The following is a 16,744-nucleotide window of genomic DNA, read 5'->3' as shown; positions in this document are numbered from 1 at the left end:
CCTGAGGATCTTTGAGAGCCGTACCCCCTTGCACCAGTAAGGTGATCTTCTTTGTGACAGCTGTAATCAAAGAGTCTACTGTGGGAAAACATAAATTTGCCAGGTCATCCGAAAGCTGGTACAGTCACGCCATAGCGTCCCATTGAGCTGAAATGAGAATCTTCATAGCCTCATGAATATGAAAGGTCTTAGTGTCACAACTGTCAGGAATGGTGAGCCCTTGGACCAAAGCCGGAGTTTTGGCAAACAAATCACCTGGGCTGGCACAGGCAGGAATCAGAACAGACTGGTCTAGGATAAACTAACAGACTCAACAAGGCAGGCCAGAGGTAAGTAAACACAATGAACAACACAAGAACCGTATCCAGACGAGGCAAGGAAAAGAAGACAAAGGGCCAGAACTGGAACCCAGACAGGACAAGGCAAGACTTGGAACTGGTGGGACTGGGACCCAGAAATGCAAAACAAGGCAAAACACGGAAGTAGATTAAAACTGGGTCTCCACACCAGACATCACTGCAGAAACCCAGGCCAAAGTATCGGCCTGTTTATCCGACATTGCTGCCTGGATGTCCAACCGCCACTTGAAACTGAACATGGCCAAGACCGAGCTTATTGTCTTCCCACCCAAACCCACTTCTCCTCTCCCTCCACTCTCAGTTGATAACACCCCCATCGTCCCCGTCTCATCTGCCTGCAACCTCGGAGTCATCTTCGACTCCTCCCTCTCCTTCTCTGCGCATATTCAGAAGATAGCCAAGACCTGTCGCTTCTTTCTCTACAATATCAGCAAAATTTGCCCTTTCCTCTCTGAGCACACCACCCGTACTCTCGTCCACTCTCTTATTACCTCTTGCCTTGACTATTGCACCCTCCTCCTCACTGGCCTCCCACTTAGCCTATCCCCCCTTCAATCTGTTCAGAACTCTGCTGTACGTCTTATCTTCCGCTTGGAACGATATGCTCATATCACCCCTCTCCTCAAGTCACTTCACTGGCTTCCAATCAGGTACCGCATACAGTTCAAACTTCTCCTACTAACCTACAAATGCACTCAATCTGCAGCCCCCCACTACCTCTCTACCCTTATCTCCCCTTACGCTCCTACCCGAAACCTCCGCTCACAGGACAAATCCCTCCTCTCTGCTCCCTTCTCCACCATCGTCAACTCCAGGCTCCGCCCTTTCTGCCTTGCCTCGCCCTATGCTTGGAACAGACTCCCTGAGCCCATACGCAGAGTCCCCTCCCTGCCCATCTCCAAATCCTTACTCAAAGCCCATCTCTTCAATGTCACCTTCGGCACCTATCATTTTACCTCTACCCAGGAATCTAGACTGCCCCAATTGACTGTCTGCACATGTTGTCCATTAGATTGTAAGCTGACTGCACATGTTGTCCTTTAGATTGTAAGCTCCTCTGAGCAGGGACTGTCCTTCTTTGTTGAACTGTACAGCGCTGCGTAACCCTAGTAGCACTTTAGAAATGTTAAGTAGTACTACTACTTCGAGGTTATGCTACTCAAAAACAAGCATGGTATATGGGTGCTCTGAATTCTAGTGTCTCTTTTCAAGATGTGATCTCTCTTCATGTTCTTTGGAATTGTTCCCCTATACAAGGATTTTGGAACAGTGTCCTAAACTATTTAGGGAATATTATTGGTCAGAATATACCTTTTATTCCATTGAGGGCTATAAAGTGTTACATCTTCGTAGTAAGGGTCACATATATTTAATACTGTCTATTTGGAAAACTTATATTCAAACTTGGGCTCCTAAAGCAAGAAGACATTTTAAATTCTTTACATTTATAATTGGAAGGGAGAGGCGAGATATTCTGAGGTATAAGAGTCCAGTCTCCGGACTTCTATTTGGCACATAATCTCAGGGTGGGTAATTGTTAATTTCTGGTTTCTTCTAAAATATAACTGTAACCATGTCATTCTTTTATACACAACTTGATATATCAAATCACATATGTTTGTTTCTTGCTGCTGCTTTTCAATTTGAACAAAATATACTGAAACACAACATAAGATAAGAGCCTGAAAATGGCCCCACTGTACCTTGCCCAGCTCAGCAGTGAGCTTCTCTTGACTATAGTACTGTGTGCACTTTAGACATGACATCATACTTATGAAAGAGAGCTTTTCCACCTACACAAGGCATTGTGTTTTCATTCTGGATGTTGATCTGCCGCAAGAGGCGCCTCTCATAATCCTGGTCCATGGTGGAAAAATGTGGCTGGCAGAAGGGGGAAGTCTGCCCCTCTCAGGTTCTTCTAGGCATGAACCCCGAGGAGTCAAATCAGTCAGCTACAATAAGAACATACATTAAAGAGAAAAAGGTAAAACACTGACCATCCAAAACCACGCAGAAAATAAACACTCAGAACCAGAGAGAGAACACAGTGCCTAAAATGCAACAATCTATCCAATGATCACCTCTGATTATGCCCGGTTGGTCACTCCCAGAGAAATGAAGCGATATCTCCATTAGGATCTACCGAGTACTTTCAAGTGACCCCCCCCCCCTCCTCGGTTAAAAGATAGGATTCTAGATTTGACTGACCAGTGGTCTCATCCAACATGTCACGTTTTATGTAAAGTTTTCTCAGTCATACTGACCAGCTCACTGAAAGGATAGTAGATAATCAAATTAAAATCAATTGAAAGACTTAAATACAACCCATAATTCTATAGTTCTGTTGAGTCGATGGATCTAATGTCTAGCTCTGAGCATTCTTTTCTACGTTTATATCTTCAAGCCCAAACTTCTCATAATCTGGCAATGCAAGCACACACATATACACAAGTCAGTGACCAATGTCTAGCCTACAAACAGGCACCCATTTTTTAAATCTTTACCTTACCAAGTGATTGAGTTTTATTTGGTTTAGCTAGGAAATCAATGCAAGATAAAATTGATGCCTATCACAACAGCTGTTTATATGATCAGCAAACTTTAATGTGTTCAGTATCTTCTACATTCAAAATCTCCCATGCTAATGCAGCAAATAGGAAACAAGACGTATGCCTAAAAACTATGAACTATGCACATAAATATACATACATAGAGCAGATGACAGTTACCAGGTGACAGACCCTGAACTAGACATAGACAGCTGAGGAAATGAGAGGGACAAATCAGACTTGGATTCATAGGCAAAAGTAAACAGGTAATGTTTACATAACACTTAAGTTTTTTTCTCCAGTAAGAAACTCCATTATAAAAGCAGAGTTCTAGGTGCTTTGTTTCTCTAACCTAGGGCCTTCAGATCATGTGTGCTCAGTTAATTGGTTACATGTATTATTTTTATACACTTCTGATACACAGAACGCAAAACTCAGGATGGGTTCTTTCTAGCGATGACATCAGACAATAGCAGGGTCACTGCTCAGTGACATCAGTCACCTGACACTAATTAATTGAAGAACACATGTCTAGACTTTAATAAACTGTGCTTCAAGGGTCAATTACACTTAACTATGTGGTGAAAGACATTAACTGGATTTCTGAACCAGATAAACAACATAAAATAAAAACTGGTATCTCTCGCCTTTGAATAATCCAATACAGAAAACACACTTCTGAACATTTGAGAAGGTAGAAGTCAAGGTCACTGCTCAGCCAATGCAAATCTCAGCTCTTGTCACTGTAGTAGTTTAGTTATTAACATGCATGACATAAATCACCCTTGATGCAAATCCAATGTGATAAGCTATTCTTTAGGTTTATATATGCTGTCAGACAGGAGAAAAACTAGTGCACAATTATTTGCTGGTTTGCATAACCAGAGATAACTATCAGCTGATGGCCTCTCTAGGAGAAGGAGAAATTAGATCTTGTCTGCTAAAATTTCTTTACACAAGTCCCTCCAGACCAATCCAGGGGTTTACACTCTCCTACGAGCAGAGCGATTTGAGAACCACTGGTTTGGTGCAGTCACCAAGAGTCCTGAACAGTATACACTTAGCCAGTACTTCTGTAACAAAGCAATATTGCAACATATCTTCTCAGCAAGGCGACAAAGAAACAACTGGTAGCCGAGCCATAAAACAGCTCCTTGAGTTAATACCAAAACTAATTCAGGATCAACACCCCCTAGCTCCTCTCTTCTTGAACCTTACCCTCTCAAGAACCAGGATAAAAGACAGAATGTAGACATGTCCAGTATTTTAAAATGAACTCTGAAACAGAAGACCTTCATCTTGGGAGTGGAATGGTTCTGCTACTTTTAAACTCATGAGATCCCTGTACTACACTCTCCTTGGCCAATTTGGCACTATGATGATGATTATGCCTGTTGGTTCTCCACTCTGACTCACCCTCACACCTAGAAAAGATCTGACACAGCCAATGTTGCGTCACAGTATCTATCCCTGCTAAGAACTTGATGGCAATTGCTTACTGCAGCTTAATAAAATGACCCCTTAGAACCTAGTTCACACTATCTTGATAAATATGCAGTATCTTTATGGAGAACATGTTCAAAGGCCATGAATTAACCCAGAGTCCTTAGTGTTTCCTTTTCATATAGTTACAATGGTGGTGGCTGAAAGATTATAACTTGAATCCTTTGCATGTAAAGTGAAACAGCTCAATACTTTCCAATAAAATAAGCATCACAACCATTTCTCAACCATAATTTTAGGAAAATGATAAAAGGTAAAATTATGTCTTACCTGATAATTTTCTTTCCTTTAACGCAGTAGATGAATCCAGGAACTAGTGGTTAAGTCCGCCTACCAGCAGGTGGAGATAGAGATAAACAAACTAAAGGCAGTGATGCCAGACGGCCAGCTCCTTCCTCAGTTAGTATGTTATTCGTAAGCATTTGCCAAGGCCAAAAATATGAAACCAATAACAACCAGAAACCATCCTCACTATGAAAAACAGAGAACCAAATAAGAACTTCGAAATAACTGCAACTTGATCCAGAAATCGGAATCCTTTCCATGTTCCCATATATGTCTGAACTCTGTAAAAGAGAACCCGGAAGGAAAAAATAGCCACACTGCATGGAAAATGAAAAAAACGTCGGCTGAACTAGGGAGGGATCCTGGATTCATCTGCTGCGTTAAAGGAAATTAAATTATCCGGTAAGACATAATTTTACCTTCCTTGTCACTTGCAGCAGATGAATCCAGGAACTAGTGGGATGTACCAAAGCATTCCGTAAGTAGGGTGGGAAGCCGATGCTCCCCGCGCCAACACTCCTGCCCCAAAACTTGCATCCTCCCGAGCAGACACGTCTAGCCTGTAATGCTTTGCAAAAGTATGACGGGACACCAAAGTAGCCGCCCGACAAATCTCTTCCAGAGATAAGGCCTCCGCCTAAGAAGCCACCTGTGCCCGAGTAGAATGCGCCTTCAGAGCCACTGGAGATGCCCGCCCATGTAGCGGATACACCGCTCCAATGGCTTCCCTAATCCAGCGAGCAATGGAAGCCTTAGAAGCCGCCTCACCTCTTTTCGATCCCGACAAGAGCACAAAGAGATGATCCGAGCGCTGAAACTCGTTAGAGATCTGCAAGTACCAAAACAAGGCTCTCTGCACGTCCAGGAAACGTAGCAAGGCAAACTCCCCCGGATAATCTTCTCTTCGAAAAGACGGAAGATAAACTGCCTGGATCTCTGGAAGACAAAGCCTGAATTTCAGAAATCCTCCTAGCTGAAGCAATGGCCACCAAAAACACTGTCTTAAGTGTTAGATCCTTTTCAGAAACCTTATTCAACGACTCAAACGGTGGGGCCTGGAGGGCTCGCAGTACCATATTCAAATGCCACGCCAGGCACGGCTGCCACAGGAGGCCGAAGAGCCCCGCGAAGGAAACGGACCACATCAGAGTGAGCTGCTAAAGAGGAACCGTCCAGTTTGCCCCTAAAAACAAGCTAGCGCGGCCACCTACACTCGAAGGGAATTATATGCCAATCCCTTTTGAAGACCATCCTGAAGGAACTCCAGAATAACCAGAATGTCCACCCGAAAAGGTGATTCAGCACGCAAAGCACACCACGCCGAGAAAGCTTTCCATACTTGTGCGTACGCTGCTGAAGTAGACTGCTTCTGTGCCCCCAAAAGAATGGCAATAATTGGTCCTGAAAATCCCTTCTTCCTCAGCTGCCGCTTCTCAACAGCTAGGCCATAAGACCAAAGCAGGAGGGATTTTCCATCTGAACTGGCCCTTGATGCAGCAGATTGGGAGTCACCGGAAGAACGACCGGCCCCAATGCCGCCCTATGCGGCAAAGAACTCTCCCTATCAGAGGCCATGGAGGAAAAACATAAAGTAGTTGTTGTTCCAGCCATGGCTGGAGAAGAGCGTCCAATTCTGAGGATCCTGGCTGCCATTTGCGGCTGAAGAACTGGGGAACTTTGGCATTGCAAACCATGGCCATGAGATCCATTACTGGTCTTCCCCAAAGTTGACAGATCAGCCGAAAAGCAGAGTCTGACAGCGTCCATTCCGCTGCGTCCAAAAGACTCCGGCTGAGAAAATCCGCTTGAACATTGTCGACCCGCAATGTGCGCTACTGACAGACTCTGAACATGCGCTTCCGCCCATACTAGAAGGCGAGACGCTTCCACTGCCAAGGGAAGACTGCGAGTGCCCCCCCTGCCGATTGATGTAGGCCACCATCGTGGTGTCGTCCGAGAATACACCAACCGCCTGCCCCTGCAGAAGGTCCTGAAAACTCCGCAGCGCATTCACAACTGCTCGCAACTCCAGACGATTTATCGGCCAAGTCGCTTCGAGAGGGGTCCAAGATCCCTGGGCTACTCGATGAAGACAATGGGCTCCCCAGCCCGCAAGGTTGGCATCCGTCACGACTACCACCCAATTGGGAGAAGCCAGAGAAACACCCTTCTTCAAATTGGCTGACCGGAGCCACCACGCGAGACTGTCCCTGGCCTGGCTCAACCGAGGAAGGCATCGTTGATAATCCAGCGTCGTCGGCGACCATCTGCTCAAAAGGAAATTCTGAAGAGGCCGCATGTGAGACCTTGCCCATGGAATGACCTCCAAGGTCGCCTTCATGGAACCGAGATGCTGAACATAGTCCCAACTCGGGTAGCATGACGACTCAATAAGGTCCGTACCTGAGAAAGCAATTTGATCCTTCGCCCATTGGGGAGATACACCTTACCCCGCTTCATATCGAACTGGACTCCAAGATACTCCAGACTGAGTAGGAACCAGATGACTCTTGTCCATACTGACCACCCAACCTAAGGATTGCAACACTGCAATCACTCGGTCGGTGACCACTTGACTCTCCTCTGCTGTTGTCGCCCGAATCAGCCAGTCGTCGAGATATGGATGCACTTGAATCCCCTCCTTCCGCAGGAACGCCGCCATCACCACCATGACCTTGGAAAAAGTGCGTGGGGCAGTGGTCATTCCGAAAGGAAGGGCCCGAAACTGGAGGTGCTGACCCAGCACCGCAAATCTGAGAAATCTCTGATGGGGCTGCCAAATGGGAATGTGCAGGTAAGCTTCCCTCAAATCGAGAGCCGCCAAAAACTCGACAGGTTGAACAACAGCAATAACTGCCCTTAATGTCTCCATGCGGAAGTGACGAACCCGCAAAAACTGGTTTACTTTTCTGAGATTGAGAATAGGCCGAAAAGCCCATCCCTTCTTTGGAACCACAAAGAAGATGGAGTACCGACCTGTGCGCCTTTCGAGAGGAGGAACAGGCATCATAGCCCCTATCCTTAGCAGGTCTCACAAACACTGCAGAACCGCTGTCCTCTTGGCCCGCGATACACAGAGGGACTCCAGAAAAAAGTCTGTGACAGGAGAGAATTCTAGCTTGTAAACTTCTCACACCACATCGAGGACCCACTGATCCAAAGTAATTCTGGCCCACTCTGGAAGAAGCAGAGAAAGCTGACCACCGATCTACTCTCTTCCCGAGTGGACCTGCGCCCCATCATTGGGAGGCCCGAGAAGTAACCCCCTGCTGAGAGGGGGGTCCAGACGGACGCTTCTCGTTGCAAAAGGAAGAACGCTGCCCAAAACGAGGATGCTGAAAGGCTGCATTGGACCGCCCCGGGCGATACCGGCGCGTCTCTCTGAAACGTGACCTTGAGGCTCCTTTCTAGGTCTTCCCCGAAAAGCAATTTCCCTCGGAAAGGCAATTTAATAAGTTGTTGCTTAGAGGTCATATCTGCCGCCCAATGACGGAGCAGCAGAAGACACCGAAACGGTCAAGGCCATGAGTTTGGCCGAAGCACGGACCAAATCATACAAGGCATCCGCCAAGTTCTCCAGCCCAATATCCATCAGCGACATCTGAGGAGTTCCCGGCATATCAGACTCCAAAATCAAATCCATGACAGAATGCAGCCAACTAAGACAAGTTCTAGCCGCATAAGATCTACAAACAGAAGCTTGAAGTGTCAAAGCGGCCACCTCAAAAGCATGTTTTAAAGAGGCCTCTAGCCGTTTGTTTTGCATATCCTTAAGTGCCACACCACCTTCCACTGGAAGAGTAGTCTTCTTAGTGACCGCCGTCACCAGGGCATCCAACCTAAGTAGAACAAACTGCTCTAAACAGTCTGCTGAAACCGGATACAGCCTGGCCATAGCCCTAGCTACTTTCAGCCCCCCATCCGGATCCGCCCACTGGGCCGAAATCAACTCTTCAATAGCTTCATGTACCGGAAAGGCCTTAGGTCGTCTGGTACTAGCCATCTTGGGGTTGACCGCCTGAGAAGCCGCAACCTCAGGGTCCTCTATATTCAGGGCTTCCAGCGCCTGAGAGATAAAGGAGGACAACTTCTCCTTATGGAAAATCCTCATGGCGGAAGAGTCCTCCGGTTGGTCAGTGAGGACACCGTCCTCCACCCCCATCTGCTCTGAGAGAGCCACCACGGAGGAAGCTGCAGGCGACTGTATGCAGGACCCCTCCTCAGACCCCAAAGAAAGCCTAGGCTTTTTAAGGGAGGAAAAATCCTCTGGGGGGAAAACCCAAAATCTCTTGGTTACCCCCAGACCCCCTGAGAGAATCAAAAGCCGAAGCTGTCACAGCCGCATGAGGGGCAAAAACGCCTGATGGAGTAACAAAATAAATTCTGGCTAAAACCCCTCCCCCGCAATGGAGGAGGTCGCAGCCATGGCACCTGCACCACCGCCCACAGTGCCTGACGGCCTCCCCGACTCCCCTACCAGTGGAGAAGCTTTGCCCAAAACCGCTACCAGAGCCGGCTCCGCGACCGATCACAAAATGGCGTGAGAATCGCCAGGCTCTGGGCCGGAAAGTACGCTCTCAGGGGGGGGGGGCACTGCTCCGTTGAGTCCCACAAGATCAGCACACTCCACACTGCATAGGCCCGCCGCCGAATGCCATTTCCCGCATCGGGAACAGCGTTTTACTGCCTCCGCTGCCATCACCCGCCCCCGAACAGCAACCCAGCAGGACCTACCCCGGACCGGGAAAGCGCGGAAACTGACAGCAAGCCGAAGAAAAAACTCTCCAACTGCACTTTGAGGCAGACTCAGACAAGCAAGTAACAGAAAACAGGACTCGGACAGCAATAACACAATCCTGCTCTCAGCAAAAACACAGTTCCCTGTGCTTCTGATTCTCTTTTAAACAAATTCTATGGTTCTCTTTTTCTTTTTTAGTGAGGAGGCAGAAACAAACAGGGAAGGAAAGGAACAGGAAAAGCCTGTTCAGAGGGAATTTGAGGTGCAGCAGGGACCCAGCAACTGCGCATGCTGCCAAAGGGGACACCACCAGTCTGCCACCCCCGGCTCAAACTGGCCACCGGCCCAGGAGCACCCTCAGAGGCCTTGGGCCCAGGAGCTAAAGAAAAAGCCGTCCACCACCTGCTGAGATAGAGACATACTAAGTAAGGAAGGAGCTGGCCATCTGACATCACTGCCTTTAGTTTGTTTATCTCTATCTCCACCTGCTGATAGGCAGATTTAACCAACTAGTTCCTAGATTCATCTGCTGCAAGTGACAAGGAATGGAAGTCTTATGGGAAGTGGATGATTTTAATGAGTGGTGAAAAGTGTGTGTGGTTATGTGCTTACCAGAGGGGAGGCTGGGCTCTCTGGTGGGTTGTCAATGCAAATGTTATATTGTGTATCTGTACCCATTTCTATGTTGCCCATGATGGCGCCTAAGGGTTTGAAATTAATATCGTGGAATGTGTCGGGTGTTAACTCGCCAATAAAAAGATCTAAGATTTTGCAGTACCTGGGAAGGCACAAAGCTGATATTGTGGGATTGCAGGAAACTAAACTTAATGATATCGAACATCAGAAATTAAGAAGGTCATGGGTGGCTCAATGTTATTATGCTTCTGCACCCAAAAGTAAGGCGGGGGTAGCCATATTGATTCGTAAATCGGAGTGGAGTGGCCTAGTGGTTAGAGCACTGGTCTTGCAATCCAGAGGTGGCCAGTTCAAATCCCACTGCTGCTCCTTGTGATCTTGGGAAGTCACTTAACCCTCCATTGCCTCAGGTACAAACTTATTGTGAGCCCTCCTGGGACAGAGAAATATCCAGAGTACCTGAATGTAACTCACCTTGAGCTACTACTGAAAAAGGTGTGAGCAAAATCTAAATAAATAAATAAACAAACACAGGGTCATCAAGGACACGGGGAGGTTTATCATAGTGGAGGGGAAACTAAATCACTCTAGTTTCAATCTATGCACCCAATGCTGCACAAAGGCTCTTTTTTAGGAATATAATAGCAAAATTGTTCACTATTGCTGGACCTAAAATTCTTCTGGGTGATTTCTTTTTTTTTTTTTTATTGTGTTTATACATTTTAACAATCTTTACACGATAAACATGTATTGGAAATACATTGAAAAATATTGAGTACAAATTAAAAAGTAACCAGTTAAAGAAAAATTTTTAAGTCAATTTCTTCAATTTTTTAGACCACAATAGTGGCAGGGGGTGATTAAGATAATAGGAGATCAAAAAGTAACTACTAAAACAAACATTTGCAAATGGCCTGGCCTATGTTCCCATTATACTCTTTAAATAATCAGTTGTCCTTCTTTTACTCCTTTGGCTTAATGGATAGCTTTTTCATTTCTAAGAATGTTTTAAGGTGTTCCGGCTCAAAGAAAATATATTTGTTACCCATATATTTAACTAAACATTTACAAGGATATGCTAGTAAATATGTTGCCCCTATAGCTCTCGTCTATTCTCTAAAAGTCAAAAATTGTTTCCTTCTATCTTGTGTTGTTTTAGTGACATCTGGAAAAATCCAAATTCTTTGACCACAGAAGGTAAAATTATGTATCATACCTGATAATTTTCTTTCCATTAATCATAGCAGATCAATTCATAGACTGGTGGGTTGTGTCCATCTACCAGCAGGTGGAGATAGAGCGCAATCTTTTGCCTCCCTATATGTGGTCATGTGCTGCCGAAAACTCCTCAGTATGTCGATATCAAAGCTCCATCCGCAGGACTCAGCACAAGAGAATTACACCCACAAAGGGACACTCTGCCCAGCTCACCACCGCCAAAGCGGGGGAGGGGAATCTGTGCAGCTCATCCCCGCGGAGCGGGGGAGGGACACCACACCCGCCGATGCGGGGGGATCTGGCTTATCCTGCTACCACAAATGCGGGATTAGCTGGCTTACCCCAAACACCGCCAAAGCGGGAGGGATAGAAAGCTACCCTACTGCCGCATGAAGCGGAAGGGAGCGCCAGCATAATTTAGATACAAAACATTTTTATTTATTATTATTATAATTTATTTATTTATTTTCTCTCTCTCATAATTTCTTCTTGCAAGCTAGAGGGTTCCTTATTGTGAAAGGGGACCCATAGGTAAATAGGCAGAGGAGGGTGGTAGTAGTGTAAGGTCCCACTGGATCCATAGTCATGGTGATGGGCCATCAGAGCCAAGGTGCACCGCTGTGTTGGTAACTAGGGAGGAACGTTTCAGGGGGGCCTTGCCTGAATCTTATTTCAAGCAACAGCAATGTAAGCTCCTTTTGCTTAATAGTAGATTAACAGGCTACGGAGTAGCCTGGGAAGCTCAGAGAGAGGGAGCTAGTAGTCAGTTGTTGTGCTGGTATAGATTTGTTGTACAATTTAATAAAGGGGATAACTGGGAGGGGGGGGGGGGAGGGTGGAGCAAGGGAAGGCTTTTAAAGAGGGCTATTTTGCAGTTGGTGTTGCAGTACACAGTTACATACCTGTTCTTCTATCGTGTTCTATGTGGGAACTGCAGTGTCAGTGGATTTTATGCGATATATAAGAATTATAGCCTAAACGGAGGTTTAATGAGTAGATTGAACAATAAGATAAGGGAATGGGAGGGAGGAAATATAAATTCATGATGACAATGCAAAAGAAGCATTCTGTGTAGTTTGACAAGTTGGTGTTATATGCTGATTCTAAATAGAACTGTTTAATTTCTGTATCTTGTTGATCATCAATAAAAATTATTGAAATAAAAAAATAGATACAAATCCAGCCACCGCCGAAACAGGGGGAGAGGAATGCAGCAGCTCACTGTAACACAGAATCGTTTCAACTCGAGGAAAATCCAATTGGAAGAACTTGAACATGAAGTTCTCCTGAACAGGAACTGAAGAATACACTGGAACCTGAAATATAACCAGAACAACAAACAATACAGATATCTGGGGGGGAACTATGGATTGATCTGCTATGATTAATGGAAAGAAAATTATCAGGTATGATAGATAATTTTACCTTCCATTTCATCAAGCAGATCAATCCATAGACTGGTGGGATGTACCGAAGCAGTACTCACCCAGGGCGGGACATGGAAATCCCTGAACGCAACACGGAAGCTCCGAACCGGGCCTCGGCCCGAGCAGCCACATCCAAGCGGTAATGCCGCGAGAAGGTATGAGCCGACGTCCAAGTTGCCTCTTTACAAATCTCTTCCAAGGAGACGGATCTGGACTACGCCATCGATGCCGCTTGTGCTCTAGTAGAGTGGGCCTTCAGCTGAATAGGCGGAATCTTCCCAGCCGCCACATAAGCCGCTGCAATCGTCTGCTTGACCCACCGTGCCACGGTAGGTTTAGATGCCTGCAGACGCTTACGAGGGCCTGCGAACCGCACGAACAGGTGATCTGACTTCCAGAAGTCATTGGTCACTTCCAAGTATCTGATGATGACTCGTCTCACATCCAGACATTTGAAAGCAGGGTACTCCTCTGGGTAATCCTCCCTGTGAAAGGAGGGTAGGCAGAGCTGCTGATTCACATGGAAGCGAGAAATAATCAAACATATAAATGGCGAGTGACTGTACTCACCCGCAAATGCGCAGTAGAGACTTCCCTCTCTGTCCCGCCCCCGCGTCAATACGTGATGACGGGGGCAGGACAGAGGGAAATTGCGCGAAGGGAGGGAACTGCCGACGTCGCTACCGCTCCCCCCTCCCTCCACCCGGCCCGAGCACTCTCTTCGGTATTGAACTTACATCGCCGACAGGCAGCAGGCAGATCAGCTGAGCTCCCGTCGGCCTTCCTTCCCTGCCTGTGTCCCGCCCTCGCAAACGTTACATCACACGAGGGCGGGACACAGGCAGAGAAGGAAGGCCGACGGGAGCTCTGCTGATCTGCATTTCGGCGACGTAAGTTCAATAGCGAAGAGAGGGCCTGGGCCGGGTGGAGGGGCCCTGCAGCGGCAAAGGGAGGGGGCCTTGGAAAAACCCCATACTAGCTCGTTTTAACGGGCTAAACAGCTAGTCTTGGGCAGAAAGGAAGGCACTGGGCGAATCAACACTCCTGCCTCAGTGAACCGCAGGAACGGCTCTCGACACGAGAGTGCCTGGATCTCAGAGACTCTTCTGGCTGACGTGATGGCTACCAAAAAGACCGCTTTCAACATCAGGTCCTTCAGCGATGCCCTCGACAAGGGCTCAAAGGGCGGCATCTGCAAGGCCCGAAGCACCAGATTGAGATTCCATGTAGGCACTATCGAGTGCAGAGGAGGGCGCAGGTGATTAACTCCTTTGAGAAAGCGCACCACATCTGGCTGTGACACCAGGGAAGCACCCTTCAGGCGGCTCCTGAAGCAAGCTAAAGCCACCACTTGGACTTTCAGGGAACTGAGTGACAGGCCCTTCTCCAGACCCTCTTGCAGGAACGCCAACTGCCGATATTGGAGCGGTGGAGGGTGATAGAAAGCCTGCCTTGCACCATAATGTAAAGGTACGCCAAATCCTGGCGTAAGTAGTAGAAGTAGAGTGCTTCCTCGCTCTCAGCATAGTGGCGATGACCTTGTCTGAGAAGCCCTTCTTCCTCAGCTGCTTCCGCTCAAGAGCCAGGCCGTAAGACCAAAGGGGGAGGGATCCTCCATCACCACGGGACCCTGATGCAAGAGGCCCCGCTCCGCTGGCAGCCTCAGAGGGCCGTCCACTGCGAGCCTGATTAAGTCCGCATACCAGGGACGTCTGGGCCAATCTGGACCCACCAGGATTACCCGGCCCGGATGCTTTGCCACCCGGCCTAGCACTCTGCCCATCATGGGCCAGGGCGGGAACACGTAGAGGAGCTCCTGTGTTGGCCACTGCTGGAGAAGAGCATCGACTCCCAGAGAACGAGGGTCCCGTCCTCTGCTGAAGAACCGCGGCACTTGACAGTTGGCCGAGGATGCCATCAGATCCAGGCTCGGCGGGCCCCAGCGCCTCGTGATGTCCAAGAACGCCCGAGCCGACAGCTGCCACTCTCCTGGATCCAGAGTATGGCGACTCAGAAAGTCCGCTTTGACATTCATGACTCCCGCAATGTGGGCCGCTGACAGCTGTTCCAGATTCGCTTCCGTCCACAGGCATAGCTTCATGGCCTCCTTGGCTAGAGGAGCGCTCCTGGTACCTCCCTGGCGATTGACATATGCCACTGCCGTGGCATTGTCGGACAGGACCCGTACTGGCCTCAGCACCAGGACCGGGAGAAACTCCCGAAGCGCCAACCGAATGGCTCGGAGTTCCAGGAGGTTGATAGTCTGTTTTGCCTCTGCAGGCGACCAGAGGCCCTGCGCTGTCCTCCCCAGCCCGTCAAGCAGGCGTCCGTCGTGACAACCACCCACTCCGGGATTGTGAGGGGCATTCCTGCGGACAGTTTGCCTGGCCTCAGCCACCAATCCAGCGCCTTGCGCACCGTTGGATCCAAAGAAAAGCGTACAGCGTAATCCTCCGATACTGGAGTCCACTGCCGCAGCAGGGAGTGCTGTAGGGGTCTCATATGGGCCCTGGCCCAGGGCACTACTTCCATCGTGGCCGTCATGGAGCCCAGGAACTGCACATAGTCCCAAGCTCGAAGAGTGGAGGCTGATAGGAACTGGTCCACCTGGGCCCGAAGCTTGCCGCTCCGGTTGTCCGGCAGGAACACTCTGCCTGCTAGGGTATCGAATCGGACTCCCAAGTACTCCAGGGACTGAGTCGGGCGCAGCTGACTTTTCTCCCAGTTGATGACCCATCCCAGGGAGCTCAGAAGGGCAATCACCCTGTCCGTAGCCTTCCCACACTCTGCATAAGAGGGGGCCCGGATCAACTAGTCGTCCAGATAGGGATGGACTTGTACTCCTTCCTTGCGGAGGTAAGCCGTGATGACCACCATCACTTTGGAGAAGGTCCGCGGGGCAGTGGCCAACCCGAAAGGGAGGGCTCTGAACTGGAAGTGTCGGCCCAGGACTGCAAAGCGCAGGAAGCGCTGATGAGGAGGCCAGATGGGAATATGTAAGTAAGCTTCCTTGATGTCCAAGGATGCCAGGAATTCCCCTTTCTTCACCACAGCTATTACAGAGCGGATAGTCTCCATCCGGAAGTGCCGGACCTTCAAGGCCCGATTGACTCCCTTGAGGTCGAGAATAGGTCGAACAGAACCTTCTTTCTTTGGCACCACAAAGTAAATGGAGTAACGCCCCTTGCCAAGTTGATCTACTGGCACCGGGACCACCGTGCCCAGGCAGATCAGGTTGTTCAAAGTCTGATGTACGGCAGCTGCTTTGACCTGGGACTTGCAGGGAGAGTTTACAAACCCGTCTCTCAAGGGCCGGCAGAACTCCAGCTTGTAGCCATCTCTGATGACTTCCAGAACTCAAGCGTCTGACGTTATCCTGGTCCACTCGCCCAGGAATGAGGACAACCTTCCTCCTATCTGCACTGGGCCATGGATCAGGTCTCCGTCATTGGGTACGCAACCCTGGGGGAGGGCCAGAGGACGAACCTCCGGGTCGGCGGTCCCTGCGAAAGGAATGCTGCTTGTGGGAGAAGTTCCGTTTGAAGGAAGCGGAGGCAGAGGAGCCCGACTTGCCCGGGTGGTACTGACGGGCTTCCTGGAACCAGCCCTTGGAGGAACCAAGGTGAGCACTGCTGGCCCGAGTCCTGACCTCCGGCAACCTCACGAGCTCCGTCACGATCTTGTCCAGCTCGTCCCCAAAGAGCAGCTTACCTTTAAAAGGCAACTTGGCTAGGCGAGATTTAGAGGCATGGTCAGTCGACCAATGCTTAAGCCAGAGCCACCACCGCGCAGAGACCGTCTGGGCCATACCTTTGGCCGAGGCTCTCAAAACATCATACAGTAAGTCTGCCAAGTAGGCCAAGCCTGACTCCAGGGTCGGCCATTCCGCCCTCCAGGAGGGGTCCGAGGGAGAAACCCGCTGCAAAACAGTCAGGCACGTCCTGGCCACATAGGAACCGCAAACCGAGGCTTGCAGACTCAGGGCGGCCGCCTCAAAGGACGACTTTAAGGCCGCCTCCATTCTCCTGT

At 48.8% G+C, this 16,744-nt stretch overlaps 1 protein-coding gene across 1 annotated transcript in view; it reads right to left on the bottom strand.

The window, feature by feature from the left end:
* LOC115480935 (fizzy-related protein homolog) overlaps positions 1-16,744 on the bottom strand; it is a 114,250-nt gene that overhangs the window by 84,186 nt on the left and 13,320 nt on the right. Inside the window, 1 exon segment of the mRNA XM_030219920.1 lies at positions 2,157-2,311. Within this exon segment, the coding sequence (XP_030075780.1) occupies positions 2,157-2,225 (69 nt within the window). The 5' untranslated portion in view covers positions 2,226-2,311.

Source organism: Microcaecilia unicolor, chromosome 11, assembly GCF_901765095.1.
Source record: "Microcaecilia unicolor chromosome 11, aMicUni1.1, whole genome shotgun sequence".
Classification (NCBI taxonomy): Eukaryota; Metazoa; Chordata; class Amphibia; order Gymnophiona; family Siphonopidae; genus Microcaecilia; species Microcaecilia unicolor.
Note: the sequence above shows the minus strand (reverse complement) of the source record. Positions and strands in the feature narration are given on the sequence as shown.